At 51.2% G+C, this 15,080-nt stretch overlaps 1 protein-coding gene across 3 annotated transcripts in view; it reads right to left on the reverse strand.

The window, feature by feature from the left end:
- Window positions 1-7,365: 7,365 nt before the first annotated feature.
- Window positions 7,366-15,080, reverse strand: part of ACYP2 (acylphosphatase 2) — a 63,811-nt gene continuing 56,096 nt past the window's right edge. For 2 of the 3 annotated variants that reach the window (XM_029072144.2, XM_029072146.2), the window contains 2 exons: window positions 10,435-10,546; window positions 7,366-7,899 (listed from right to left, as the gene is read on the reverse strand). In XM_029072144.2, coding sequence (XP_028927977.1) covers window positions 7,882-7,899; window positions 10,435-10,546 — 130 coding nt within the window. In that variant the 3' untranslated portion in view covers window positions 7,366-7,881. The remainder of the gene's footprint in view (window positions 7,900-10,434; window positions 10,547-15,080) is intronic. The other variant, XM_001506516.5, reaches the window with a different exon arrangement.

Raw genomic sequence — 15,080 nt, forward strand, 5'->3', positions numbered from 1 at the left:
TACTATCGATTGATTGATCAGGAAAGAGGCGATTGGCTTCGGTCGGTGCCAGAAATCAGCAGTCCAGAAGCAGCGTGGCTCAGTGGGAAGAGCCCGGGGCTTTGGAGTCGGATGTCATGAGTTCGAATCCCCGCTCTGCCACTTGTCAGCTGTGGGACTGTGGGCGAGTCACTTCACTTCTCGGTGCCTCAGTGACCTCATCTGCAAAATGGGGATTAAGACTGGGAGCCCCACGTGGGACAACCCCAGCGCTTAGAACAGTGCTCGGCATATAGTGAGCGCTTAACAAATACCAACATCATTATTATTATTATTACTTGACAAACTGGTGAGGACGCTTCATATTTTTCCATAATCTCTAACATACAACTATTTTAGTTGTCTAAAGAAACACAATCTGCCAGAGCTATTCAGAAACTTTCTTTTCATTTGCTAAAGTAAAGGAAACAGGTTAAAACGGTAACAGCAGGACATTTCGACTGGCTAGACTATAAATTCGGGAATATAAGGGAATATTTAGAGAAGCTCAGCGTGGCTCAGTGGAAGGAGCCCGGGCTTGGGAGTCAGAGGTCATGGGTTCTAATCCCGGCTCTGCCCCTTGTCAGCTGTGTGACGGTGGGCGAGTCACTTCACTTCTCTGGGCCTCAGTTCCCTCATCTGTAAAATGGGGATGAAGACTGTCAGCCTCATGTGGGACAACCTCATTCCCCTGTATCTACCCCAGCGCTTAGAACAGTGCTCTGCACGTAGTAAGCACTTAACAAATAGCAACATTATTATTATTATATTTCTACCAATTCTGTTGTTCTGTACTCTTCCAAGCACTTAGTAAAGTGCTCTGCACACCGTACGCCCTCGATAAATACCACCGATTGACTCACGATTGATCCGGGAAGAACGAAATCCAAATACTACAAAAGTAAATTGCATAAATATGCTGAAGGCCATATTTTATGACTAAAAATAGGTCACCGCTCGGTCATTCGCACGTTACACTGATGAATATGACTCATGTTTTGAGGTTGGCCATGGTTTTTTTGTATTTCCACTAAATGGGTTTTCATCTTGAGTAACTGTTTGACTACTTGTAATAAGATCGGAGGGCAGCGTTGTAACTTGGCTATAGGCATGCCTGGTGAAACCACTTGAATTTATTCTTTTCTTTACATCGACTGCTTTCACATACTCAAGAAAGTCATATGGGTTCTGCGAGCCCCGTGCGGGGCAGGTGCCGTGTCTGACTTGATTAACCTGTATGTACCCCAGTGCTTAGAACAGTGCTCGACACATAGTAATAATAATAATAATAACGTTGATATCTGTTAAGCGCTTACTATGTGCCGAGCACTGTTCCAAGCGCCGGGGTAGACACAGGGGAATCAGGTCCCACGTGGGGCTCACAGCCTTAATCCCCATTTTACAGATGAGGTAACTGAGGCACCGAGAAGTGACCTGCCCAAAGTCACACAGCTGACAAGTGGCCGAGCTGGGATTCGAACATAGTAAGTGCTTAAGAAATATCATAATCACTATCACCACTATGATTATTTGATGATCAGGAACAACTAGTTCTGCTCCTATTCATATTTCTAAGGATATCTGCAGCTGAACCTCTTGGATCCGTCACCTTTAAATATGGAAATGATTGAATTTTCATTGTACAGTTATAACTCGCCTTTGGTCTCAAGATTTTAAAGTCAAGTCTTTGCGAATCATTTCAGTGACGAGGGCGCCTTTTCATTTTAACGCACTGCATTCTCCGGCCAGGACTCATCACCGAATAGGAAAATACGTTGGCTCTAATATACCTTATCGGGCAAGTCACTTTACTTCCCTGGGCCTCAGTTGACTCATCTGTAAAATGGGGATTTAAGACTGTGAGCCCCATGTGGGACAGGGACTGTGTCCAACCTGATTTGCTTGGGTCTACCCCAGCGCTTAGTACAGGGCCTGGCACATAGTAAGCGCTTGACAAATACCACAGTTATTAGTAGTAGTAGTAGTAGTAATAACAAGTCATAGTAAGAACTTTGGCTTCAAAGCACTCCTTGCCTCCTTCTACCTCACCTGGCTATTTATTCCCCTACTACGACAACCCGCCCAGTTCGCTCCCCTCATGTTAACCTTCTCACTGAGCCACGGTCTCTCCTATCTCGCCGTCGACCCCCGGCCCACGTCCTGCCTCTGGCCCTCGCCCCTTCCCACCTCTCCTCCCTCGTCTCTTTCTACCGCCCGCCTCCTCACCGTCCCCCGGTCTCGCCCGTCCCGCCGTCGACCCCCGGGCCGCGTCCCCCCGCGGTCCCGGAAGGCCCTCCCTCCTCGCCTCCGCCCGACTCGTTCTCTTCCCCACTTCAAAACCCTACTTAGCGCTCACCTCCTCCGGGAGGCCTTCCCACACTGAGCTCCCCTCTTCCCTCTGCCCCCTCTCCCCACCCCCCTTCACCTCTCCGCAGTAAAACCCCCTTCTCCCCCCTTTTCCCTCTGCTCCTCCCCCTCTCCCTTCCCATGCCCTCGGCGCCAGACCCGTCCGCTCAACCGTATATATCTTCGTCACCCTATTTCTTTTGTCAGTGAGACGTACATCGCCCCGATTCTATTTATCTGCCACTGTTTTAATGAGACGTCCTTCCCCTCCACTCTATTCGTCGCCATCGTTCTCGTCCGTCCGTCTCCCCCGATCGGACCGTGAGCCCGTCAAAGGGCAGGGATTGTATCTGTTACCGATTTGTCCATTCCAAGCGCTTAGTACAGTGCTCTGCACATAGTAAGCACTCAATAAATACTACCGAATGAACGCCCTCCCTCCTCAAATCCGACAGGCAATGACTCTCCCTCCCGTTCAAAGCCTTACTGAAGGCCCATCTCCTCCAAGAAGCCTTCCCTGACTAAGCCCCCTTTCCTCTTCTCCCCCTCCCTTCTGCGTCGCCCCGACTCGCTCCCTTTGTTCTTCCCCCTTCCCACCCCACAGCACTTATGTCATTTATTTCTTTCTATGAACCTCCCCCCTCCCCTGGACCGTCAGCTCGATGAGAGCGGGGAATATACCCGCTTATTGTCATACTGTACTCTCCCAAGCGCTTCGGACAGTGCTCTATAAATACGACTGAATGAAGGAACTTCATTTTGACTCTTCAAAATCATTTGCTTTTTAGATCGGCTGGCATACGAACAAAGAGGAGAATCTGCAGTTGTAGTTAAAGCCACTGTCCGGCTGAAAACCCACCGGTTTATCCAGATTGCTGACGCTTTCAAGTCAAACCGATGACCGAAAGCGGGGAGTGATCGGGGCAGAGAATGGGATTCTGGCCTCTGTCGATCCCCGGAGAGGCTCAGCCCAAGTACTGCAACGCTGAGTGTTATATTTGCTCATACTTATTTCTCTCACTTTTCCTTTCACCTCTGTAGTAAAAAATACTTCAAAAAGGCGAAGCTCAGAAAGTCCTTGGCTACCTGGGCCCTTTATGGGAATTCCGCCGCCAAGTATTTACTTTGGAACAGCAAAGTAAATACATTATTACTACTGCTATTTACGTTTCATCCGCACGGTTGGAAGGAAATCCAGGTTAAGTGTACACGGCATGTGGATCTGACCCAGTTAACGACTCACGGAGAGAGAGCACAAGGAGGTGTGGTATCACTGATAAATAATAATACTAATTACGGTATTCGTTAAGCGCTTACGATGTGCCGAGCACTGTTCCGAGCGCCGGGGTGGATACACGGTCATCAGGTTGTCCCACGTGGGGCTCACAGTTTTAATCCCCAGATTGCAGAGGAGGTCACTGAGGCACAGAGAAGTTAAGCGGCTTGCCCGGGGTCACACAGCAGACAAGTGGCAGAGCCGGCATTAGAACCCGTGTCCTCTGACTCCCAGGCCCGGGCTCTTTCCGCTAAGCCCCGCTGCTTCCCACTTGGATGCTCTTTTCTTGTCTTCTCTAAAGTCTATTCTCGAGGTTAAAGGAGTAGCAGCGTGGCCTAGTGGAGAGAGTCCGGGCCTGGGAGTCAGAAGGACCTGAGTTCTAATCCCGGCTCCGCCACTTACCCGCTCTGTGACCTCGGGCAAATCACTTCACTTAATAATGTTGGTATTTGTTAAGCGCTTACTATGTGCAGAGCACTGTTCTGAGCGCTGGGGTAGACACCGGGTAATCGGGCTGTCCCACACGAGGCTCACAGTTAATCCCCATTTTACAGATGAGGGAACTGAGGCACAGAGAAGTGAAGTGGCTCGCCTACGGTCACACAGCTGACAAGTGGCAGAGCCGGAACTCGAACCCATGACCTCTGATTCCCAAGTCTGGGCTCTTTCCGCTCAGCCGCGCTGCTTCTCTGCGTCTCAGTTACCGCACCTGTAAAAGGGGGGTGAAGACTGCGAGCGCCATGCGGGACGGGGACTCGTATCTACCCCATCGCTTAGAACAGTGCTTGACACAGAGTAAGGGTTTAACAAATGCCATCGTTATTATTATTATTATTATTATTATTCTCTGTGCCTCACTTACCTCATCTGTAAAATGGGGATTAAAGCTGTGAGCCCCACGTGGGCCATCGCCTGTTTCCAACCCCATTAGCTTCTATCTACCCCGGCTCTTGACTCAGTGCCTGGCACATAGTAAAGCACTTGACGGATGCCACAAAAAAAAAATCCACGCCACTGGAGGGCAGGAATTTGGAAATAATAATTGCGGTATTCCTTCCAGGCTCACTGTGTGCAGCAAGGTAGATAAGATGGAGGCACAGTGAGAAGGTTAGCAACAGAGGAGCGAGAGGACGGGCGTTCAATTTCCATTTTACAGGTGAGGAAACTGAGGCACAGAGCAGTGACCTGTCACACGGGAGACCAGTGGGGAAGTCAGGACTAGAACTCAATGATATTTATTGAGCGCTTACCGTGAGCAGAGCGCTGTACTAACCGCTGGCTTGGGAGAGGACAAGGGAACAACAGAAGAGACACATTCCCTGTCCACAAGGAGCTAGAAGGGAGGAAACGCCTCCCCCGTGGCCCTGTAGAGAACAGGTCCGGCAGACGGAGGCCCTGGGTTCCAATCCCGACTCGCCACTTGTCCGCCGGGTGACCCGGGGCAAGTCACTTCACTTCTTCGCTTCACGCTAGAGAAGCGGCGTGGCTCAGTGGAAAGAGTCCGGACTTGGGAGGCAGAGGTCATGGGTTCTAATCCCGGCTCCGCCGCTTGTCAGCTGGGTGACTTCGGGCGAGTCACTTCACTTCTCTGTGCCTCAGTTGCCTCATCTGGAAAATGGGGATTAAGACCGGGAGCCCCACGTGGGACAACCTGATTACCTTGTACCTCCCCCGATGTTTAGAACAGGGCTTGGCACATAGTAAGCGCTTAACAAATACCATTATTATTATCATTATTATTATTCTCTGGGCCTCAGTTCCCTCGCCCGCGGGACGGGGATTCAATATCTGTTCTCCCTCCTGCTTAGGTGGTCCAGGGCCCCGTGTCTGTCCTAACTTGCATTTGCCCCAGTGTTTAGTATAGTGCTTGACATATAGTAAGTGCTTAACCAATGCCACAGTGATTTTGGGGATCATTATTTTGTCAAGTCAGGCTGAACGATAAAAAGAAACAACAACCCAGGCCTGATTCGGTCTACTTGCACAGTCCTTTCATGCTCCCTTTCAGCTCCCAAACATATATCTCCCAATCAGCATTCACGAGAGTTTTCAACCAGTAGCACCGTTGAGCTGTGCATTATCATTAAGCTCTCTTCACTAATCCGGTTCACTTTGTCGAGTAAGAGGATTCTACGGGCAAACGTGCCTCTGGTTTTCTAAGAATAAAGACCGCGGGGAAAGGCAAAAGAGCATGAGGGGAATGAAAAGCGACAGATTGGTGTCACGTAGAGAAGGGGTGACTAGAATTAAAGGGCGATTACGCCTTTCGGGGTATCGTATTTGAAAACCCTCTAACCCGGACCTTCCACCCCATCGTTTTTCCCACTGCGATGTGCCGCCGCGGATTGTGATCGCGTAACGTAGGGAATCGTCGAACCCATCTCCGCGAAAGAAGTTTTGATGTGAGTTTCTGGGGCCGTTCCCTGGCCGGGATCCTGCAGTGGGTTTTTCTTTATCCTCTGTAGCCACATGACCTTTGCCCCGGAAGTAGAAATAACGACATTTGGCCATCTACGGTTATCAGCCTGTCCGCATTTCTGTTTGACATTAATACCTTGCGGGGAATTACGATTCACTAAAGCAGACGTTGCGAATCGGCAGAGGCGAGTGGAGTCTCGGAGCGGCTTCTAATAGTAGCGGAAATATCTGATTGGGGATTCGACTCCGCGGGCCTTACGACACCACACGTTTGCAGATGCAGGTAATGTTTTGGAAGGTCTGTGTCCCGGGTCCTGACTCCAGACCTCCTGACTGACTGAGGTTTTTTTTAATGTTATTTATTAAGCGTTTACTACATGCCAGGCACTGTACTGGGGCAGATACAAGATCATCAGGTTGGACCCAGTCCACGTCCAACGTGGGGCTCGTACTCTTAATCCCCATTTTACAGATGAGGTAACGGAGGCGTAGGGGAAGTGAAGGAGGGACTCTCCCAAGGTCACTCAGCAGACAAGTGGTGGAGTCGGGATTAGAACCCAGGACTTCTGCCTCCCAGGCCCCTACCTTTTCCACCTGGGCCGTGCTGCCTCTCCGTAGTTAGGAGGCTGTGACTTGGGGAGAGGAAAATTAGGTAGGCTCTGCCCAAGCCAGAAACGGAACGGGTACACGCCTCCGCTCGATTCTCCCTCCCGCAGCCGAGACCGGTGGAGGACTGGAAACCCTCCGGGTGCGGTCCTGAGAGGGGTTCTTGCCACTACCGATGACTTAAAACAGTTTTCTCTTTGAGTGAATGGGGCAGGCTCTTTCGGGCTTCGGCCGAGGTGGATTCTAAATCTCAGCCGGGAATTCCGCTCACACCGACTAGAGTCAACTGGCCCTGTCGTGAGACGGAGAAATGGTCCAAAAACTGCGGCTTGGGGGCTCTGTGGCTTGGATTCCCGATCTCTAGAAATCATGAGCGCTTCACACAGTGCTCTGCACGTAGTAAGCGCTCAATAAACACCACTGATCCGTTGATCGGTCGATTGACCGATCTCAAGTGGCCACATTATTTCCTTTCGCCGACTCCGGGGGCATCGCATAACTTCACGGAAGTGTCCCAAAACTAACGTTCCCCAGAATCCTTCCCGGCTGAAGTCCCTGGTCATCCCATGCCTGAGAATCACTCTCAGGAGAGACTGCGTTTCTAAAAAATAAAAGCAGCCATGACGAATGCCTTCTGAGCATCACATGACATTCATTTTCCATTTTCAGACCCTCTGACGTCCGAAGTGATTACGAGAGTCAAGCATTTCAGAATTTAATTGGGTACACGATGCCACCAGCTGTTATTATTAAATAGTTAACGGCTCATGGTCAGTGAAACCACACGCGTATTACGGTACACATTCGACTGAAATATACGGGCACAGATTAGAAGATTCGTCCGCCGTACATTACGGGCGTATTTTTTGCCTTAGCTCTTCTAAATCTGTACCTTCTTAAAGCCTAGTGGAGTTAAATAATTTTAATAACATCCGATAACACTTCTAGCTCGACGGCTCCCACGACTTACATTCTCAGGTTTTTCTGGCGCCTTATAATGAATGGCTGATGCCTTCCTCTTAAACGCAGGAGACACCGAAAAGCGCTGCCATTCCAGGCTATGGATTAAGACAAGTCACGGAGCTTTATTAAGCATTTTAAGCGGCAGGCGGTTTCTCTGTTAGTATCTGATGCTAAAACTGGAGAAATCGAGTTTCGAGATGGTCTTCTCGTTAGAAAAGTCGGTTCGGGCAATGTGAGAGCTGGGACTTCCGACTTTAGTAAGCCAGGTCTTCCTGCAAATAGAGAAAGCAAAAGGAGTCAAAATCGGTTCACGCGTGAGAAATACGAGGTCCACCGCCACCTGCCTTGCACAACCTCTTCGGCAGATTTAAGAAGCGACCTTTTTCAGTTGGGAAATGTTCTCCTAAGAAGCGTTATATCTGGAGATGTCCACCATTTGAACAGCCTAACAGAATCTGTACTGATCGAGCCATCGTATTTAATGAGCGCTTATAATAGTAATAATATTGGTATTCGTTAAGCGCTTACTAGGCGCCAAGCACCGTTCTAAGCGCTGGGGAGGATACAAGGTCATCAGGTTGTCCCACGTGGGGGCTCACAGTCTTAATCCCCATTTTGCAGATGAGGGGACTGAGGCACAGAGAAGTGAAGCGACTTGCCCGAAGTCACACAGCTGACAGGCGGCGGAGCCGGCATTAGAACCCACGACCTCGGACTCCCAAGCCCGTGCTCTTTCCGTTGAGCCACGCTGCTTCTCTGTTATGGGCAGAGCACCGTGCCGAGCGCTCGGAAGAGTCGGAGAGAATAAGCAGACACGCACCCTGCCCGTAACGAGCTTACGGTCTAGAGGGGGAGGTGGAATTAATACGTAATGATATTTATCAGGCGTATATTGTAGACGAACGTATGAACGTGTTATAGAACGCATTCTGTAACATAATGAATCGTAATAATTACGGTATTTATTAACGCCTCCTCTGGGACTGGCACTGTACCGAGCGCTGAGGTAAACGCAAACTAACCCGGCCGGACCCGATCCCCGTCCCACGTCGGGCTCGCCGTCTTAACCCCCCTTTTACGGATGAGGCAGTCGAGGCACGGAGAGCCGGACGCCTCGGCCGGGGCCAAAAGGCAGAGCGGCCGACACGAGCCAATCGGGTCGGACCCGGTCCCTGTCCCATATGGGGCTCTGGGTCTCAATCCCCATTTTACAGATGAGGTAACTGAGGCCCAGGGAAGCGAAGCGACTTGCTCGAGGTGGCCCGGGAGACGAGCGGCGGAGCGGGAGTTAGAGCCGGGGTCTGAGTGCTAGGCCCGCGCTCTAACCACTGGGCCACGCGGCTCCTCTCTATCCACTGCCGTTACCAGGGCCGCAACGGGAGAAGGCACAGCGCAAACGCGCTCCTCCCTGCCTTTTCACAGAGGAGGAATCTGCCCCCCCAGGGGACGGCTGGGGACTTGGAGATAAGAGCCAAGTCCATTCGGTTGACCGTGGAGGGCCCACTAGCCCGTAGCCGTGCCCTGGACGGCTCTCTGCTCGCTCCCAACCCGGACCTTGTGCTTTGGACCGATTCCTTTCAACGCCAAATCAATCGCTCGATCAGTCGGTGCTATTTAGCGAGCACTTACTGCGTACGGAGCGCCGGGGACAGAACCACGGAGTCCGCAAACGCTTTCCCTGCCCACAGTGAGCTTACAGTCTAGAGGGGCACAGGGACATTAATAGAAATAAATGAACTACGGGTATGGATATAGACTGAGCGTGGGGTGCTCGTCAGGTGATTAAAGGGGACAGATTCAAAGGCACAGGCGACGCAGAAGGGAGAGGGAGTCACCGTCATCTGTAAAAAGCAGCACGGCCCAGTGGGTAGGGCACAGACCCGGGCGTCGGAAGGCATCGGGCTCTAATCCCAGCACGCTCGTCCGCCGTGCGGCCTTGGATAAGTCCCTTCGCTTCTCTGGGCCTCAGTTACCTCATCTGTATAATGGGGATTAAGACTGGGAGCCACACGCGGGCCCGTCACTGGGCAGGGATCGTCTCTGCCTGTCGCCGAACTGTACATTCCCAGCGCTTAGTACAGTGCTCTGCACATAGTAAGCGCTCAATAGTGAGTCGGAGGGAGCTGGGGGGTGAAGAGGCCGATCCCCTCCACAGAGCCTGGTCCGAAGAGGCCTTGCCGCTGGGGGCCCCTCTCTCTTCCCCTCCCCTCAGCACTGTGCTCGTCCGCTTAAATGTATATATTTTTATTACTCTATTTATTTTATTAAAGAGATGTACATCACCTTGATTTCTATTTATTGCTATTGCCTTAATGACACGTCCATCCCCTTGATTCTATTTATTGCTCTTGTTCTCGTCTGTCCGTCTCCCCCGATTAGACCGTAAGCCCGTCAGTGGGCGGGGACCGTCCCTATCCGTTACCGATTTGTCCATTCCGAGCGCTTAGTACGGTGCTCTGCGCATAGTAAGCGCTCAATAAATACTATTGAATGAATGAATGAATAAATATTATTGAATATCATCGAATGAATGTGGGACAAGGACTGTGTTTAACCTGATTACCATGTAACTACCCCAGCGCTTAGTACGGTGCCTGGCACAGAGTAAGCGCTAAACAAATACCGCAATTATTATTATTATAAGAAAGAATCTTTTAGGGTCCTCAGAGTGCTACTCTGCATAATGGCTTTGGTCAAGCACTTCCCCATTCTGTCTCTGAAACAGATTTCGGCTCAGATCACCAGTTGTGACAGGAATTCTGTCCACTCAATAAACAATTAGATCTTCCGACTCCCCCTCGCCTCACCTCAGCAGAGCTTCCGCTAAGAAACGAACCCGTTTCCGTGGCAACGTCTGCCTTTCTCTCAAACGCGATTTTTTGAAAACGAAGCCTGGTCGGAATAGCGGCTCCGGGTGACCTTAATTAAATGAAAAATTTGGACTTCAACAGAGATCGCCTCCGTATCTCGATTCAATGATTTCGTCTACGGCATCGGATCTAATGCCGTTGCTGGCTTTTTCTCTCCGGCTCTCTCCGGTGAATTTCTCGAGGCCTGGGTGGGTTCGGTCTTTTGAATATGATTTTCCAATTTCCCACGGCTCGCGGATTTCTTGATCGCCTCCGGTTTGCTCTTCAGATCGTGGGGAGGGTACCGTCTGTTTTCCAAAGCGGATCGATGTTTCAGAGAGGATCAGGAGTATTCTTAGAACCCTAATCATAACCTTTATAATCAGTATTATCAAAAGTAACGCCAACCTACTCCCTGCACCTCAATCTCGTCGATCTCTCCGGCAACCTTTCGTCCACGACCTGCCCCGGGCCCGGAACGCCCTTCGAATCCAACAGACCACCACTCTCCCCACCTTCAAAGCCTTATTAAAAGCCCATCTCCTCCGAGACGCCTTCCCCAACTGAGACGTCAATCATTCATTCACTCAATCGTATTTATTGAGCGCTTACTGTGTGCAGGGCACTGTACCAAGCGCTTGGAAAGTACAATTCGGCAACGAAGAGAGACGAACCCTGCCCACACCGGGCTTACAGTCTACAGCCATCAGTGAGACGCCCAGCCAACGGAAACATACGATCCGCTTAACCGCAACAGCTTTCGGTCTCTCCGTCTCTGCTCAATTACAAAGTCCTAGAATCAAAGCGGCCCCGCCCCGTTCCCGGCTCACGGATCGGATTTCATTAGGGACAGTTGTTTCTCGAAAAATACCCGCCACCTTTTGGTCAAGCTGCCCGTCTCGGCCGATGGTGCCTGAAAGCAGCAGGACCTACTGGAAAAAGCATGGGTCTGGGAGTCGGGGACACACTGGGTTCTAATCTAATGCTTGCTCTGTGACTTTGGGCAGGTCACTTCACTCCTCCAAGCCTCGGTTTCCCCAACTGTAAAATGGAGATTCATTACCTGTTGTTCTTCCTATTTAGATGGTGAGCCCCATGCGGGACAGGGACGCTAGTCAATCTGATTAACCTGTAGTGCGTAGAACAGCGCCGGACCCATAGGAAGCGCTTAACAGATACCGTGAAAAACAGCAGCATCAGCTCCCCGGTGGGTGGACTGTGGGAACTGAGCTGGATCTTCACTGAACAGATCCCCAGGGAATTCAAAGCCTCTGTGGGAAGAGATTCTGCCTCAGGAAAGAGGCCCAAAACTGGGGTTTCTTTACCTCCCTCCATCTTTCTCTTCCTTCCTCCTCTCGCTCCCTTCATCCTTCTTTCCCTCCCTCCCTCCCTCCCCGCGTCGTCTTCCTCCCTCTCGGCGGGATGCGAAGGGATTCAGTTAGCGATTGGACGTGAAATCTTGTGAGATTTCAAATGGCCCAACGTTTCGTTCTGGGAAAAGTCATTCATCTTCTCTTTTCTCTTTCATCCTACAAAATTCACGTTAAGCTGCTTCATGCTCAGACCTCTGAGGGGAGAAAAATTTGCACGGTACCTTTTAGGAATGCCTTATTAAGGTTGAGTGGAGATGGTTAAAGATCGGTTCTTTTAACGGTCTTAAGCGCTTATTACGTGCCAGGCGTGGGACCGAGTGCTGGAGTAAAAACAAGCTAATTAAGTCGGACATAGTCCACGTCTCACGTTTTTAATTTCCATTTTACGGGTGAGGTAGCTGGGGTCCAGAGAAGTAAAGTGACTTGCCCAAGGTCACGCAACAGACAAATGGCAAAGCGAGAGATAAGAACGTGGGTCCTTCTGACTCCCGGGCCCTTGCCTATCCACTAGGCCATGCTGCTTCTCTTACGGTTATGGTTCACATCTCTCTCCTTCCCTCTCCCTTAGAGCCTTAGGAAGAAAAAAGAGGTGGAATTGGTGCTGCCATGGTAACAGATGTATCTGAGGTCTGTATGTGGGTTGGATGACTAAATTAGCGTACTCTGCCTTCTATTTTATAAAAGACCAAATCTACCGGCAGCAGAAAGGATGCTAATCCTGGAAAAGGCCATCACCGACTCGTGGGTGTCTGTGTGGGCAAGCCGTGTCCTCTGATCTCAGAGGTGAGGCGTGGAGAGACACGAAGAGAGCGAAGGGAGGTGGCTGAATCTCTCAGACAGTCTCTCTTGGAGATGAATTAAGATTTGAACGTACGAATCGGGAAGCGCTATCTGCCGATTCTAAGGAAGGGACCCGAGCGGCAAGCCCATGCTCTCTTCAGCGCTCTTGATCACCCCCTAGAAGGAGGTGTCTCGGTCCTCGGGGGCCGACGGGTGGCTCTGTAATGATAATAATGATGATGATGATGTTGGTATTTGTTAAGCGCTTACTATGTGCAGAGCGCTGCTCCAAGCGCTGGGGGAGATACAGGGTCATCAGGTTGTCCCACGTGAGGCTCACAGTTAATCTCCATTTTTACAGATGAGGTGACTGAGGCCCAGAGAAGTGAAGTGACCCGCCCACAGGCACACGGCTGACAAGTGGCGGGGCCTGGATTCGAACCCATGACCTCTGACTCTTTCCACCGAGCCACGCTGCTTCTCTTCTTGTCTCCACAGCCCCCACAGGGCTGGCATCTTGGGGCTTAGCTGGTCCGGAGAGGAGCCCCACTAAGATGTGGGGGACAGAGGAGAACAGAAACAGGAATGGAGCGTGGCCTAGTGGATAGAGCACGAGCCTGGGAGTCTCAAGGGCCTGGGTTCTAATCCTGGCTCTGCCACATGTCTGCTCTGTGACCTTAGGCGAGTCACTTATCTGGGCCTCAGTTCCCTCAACTGTAAAAGGTGGATTAAGAGTGTGAGCCCCACGTGGGACAGGGACTTGGCCCAACCCGATTAACTTGTATCTACCCCGGTGCTTGTATCTACTTTCCAGATGAGGATTTAAGAAAAAAATAACGGTATCTGTTAAGTGCTTGGGGAAGCAGCGTGGCTCAGTGGAAAGAGCCTGGGCTTCGGACTCAGAGGTCATGGGTTCGACTCCCAGCTCTGCCACTGGTCAGCCGTGTGACCGTGGGCGAGTCACTTCACTTCTCTGTGCCTCAGTGACCTCATCTGTAAAATGGGGATTAACTGTGAGCCTCACGAGGGACAACCTGATGACCCTGTATCTCCCCCAGCGCTCAGAACGGTGCTCGGCACATAGTAAGCGCTTAACAAACACCAACATTATTATTAAGTGCTTATTATGTGCCAGCACTGTACTGAGCACTGGGGTGGATACAAGCCAATAGGGCTGGACACTGTCCCTGCCTCGCTTAGGGCTCACAGTCATAGAGAAGTAGCGTGGCTCGGTGGAAAGAGCCCGGGCTTGGGAGTCGGGGTCATGGGTTCGAATTCCGGCTCTGCCCCTTGTCAGCTGTGTGACTGTGGGCGAGAGTCACTTCACTTCTCCGTGCCTCAGTCACCTCATCTGTCAAACGGGGATGAAGCCTGGGAGCCTCACGGGGGACAACCCGATGACCCTGTATCTACCCCAGTGCTTAGAACAGTGCTCTGCACATAGTAAGCGCTTAACAAATACTAACATTATTACTATTATTATGAATCCCCATTTTATAGAGGAGGTAACTGAGGCACGGAGCAGGCCCAGATTTCCTAAAGAACCCACCGGCTGTGCCGCCCCGCCACGTCCCGCAATCTCAAGCCCCAGTCCGGGAAAAGGAAGAAAAAGGGGAGGGATGCAGGGCAGTTTTATGTAGGCAGAGGCAGCCGAGCCGGGCTGGGAGAAGCGACTTTCTGTAGGCTGAGCCGTTTTTTTTTTTTTCAGAGTCCAGTCCGAATCCTTATCGGTACTCGCTTGGCTCCTACTCCGGGAGGAGGCTGGATCTGATTCCGGGCCCGACATATAAATTCGCCCAAACCATCTGGTTTGGTAACGGGGCTGTAATTACACACACCGTCAGCCTCATCCGGTGGCCAGGGGATCCCGTCCAGCACGGACTTCCGTCGCTAAAAAAGGTGGGGCGTCTGATGTTGATTAGAGTGGGGGCCAGGAGAACAGGGAGGCAACACTGGTAGAGAGTCAGTTGTATCTATCGAGCGCTTACAGGGTGCCGAGCCCTATACTGAGCGCTCGGGAGAGTCCGACAGAACAAAAGAACGGCCACATTCCCGGCCCACAGCGAGCTGACGGTCCGGAGGGGGAGAGAGGAGGGCTCCTGGTTTGCAGGTAGCGATCAGGATTTCCACTCCACTGAGCAAGAGGACGACCGAAAGAGGCGGCGTGGCCTAGCGGATAGAACGGGGGCTCGGGAGTCAGGAGGACCCGGGCTGTCAGCCCGGCTCCATCGCTTCATAATGACGGGATCTGTTCAGCGCCTACTATGTGTCAAGCACTCTTCTAAGCGCTTCTAAGGGTGGTGCGTGACCGGGCGAGTCACTTAACTTCTCTGTGCCTCGGTCTCCTTAGCTGTAAAATGGGGATTAAGACTGCGATGCCTATGCGGGACAGGGACTGCGTAATAAAATGATAATAATAATGTCGGTATTTGTCAAGCGCTTACTATGTGC

Source organism: Ornithorhynchus anatinus, chromosome 9, assembly GCF_004115215.2.
Source record: "Ornithorhynchus anatinus isolate Pmale09 chromosome 9, mOrnAna1.pri.v4, whole genome shotgun sequence".
Classification (NCBI taxonomy): Eukaryota; Metazoa; Chordata; class Mammalia; order Monotremata; family Ornithorhynchidae; genus Ornithorhynchus; species Ornithorhynchus anatinus.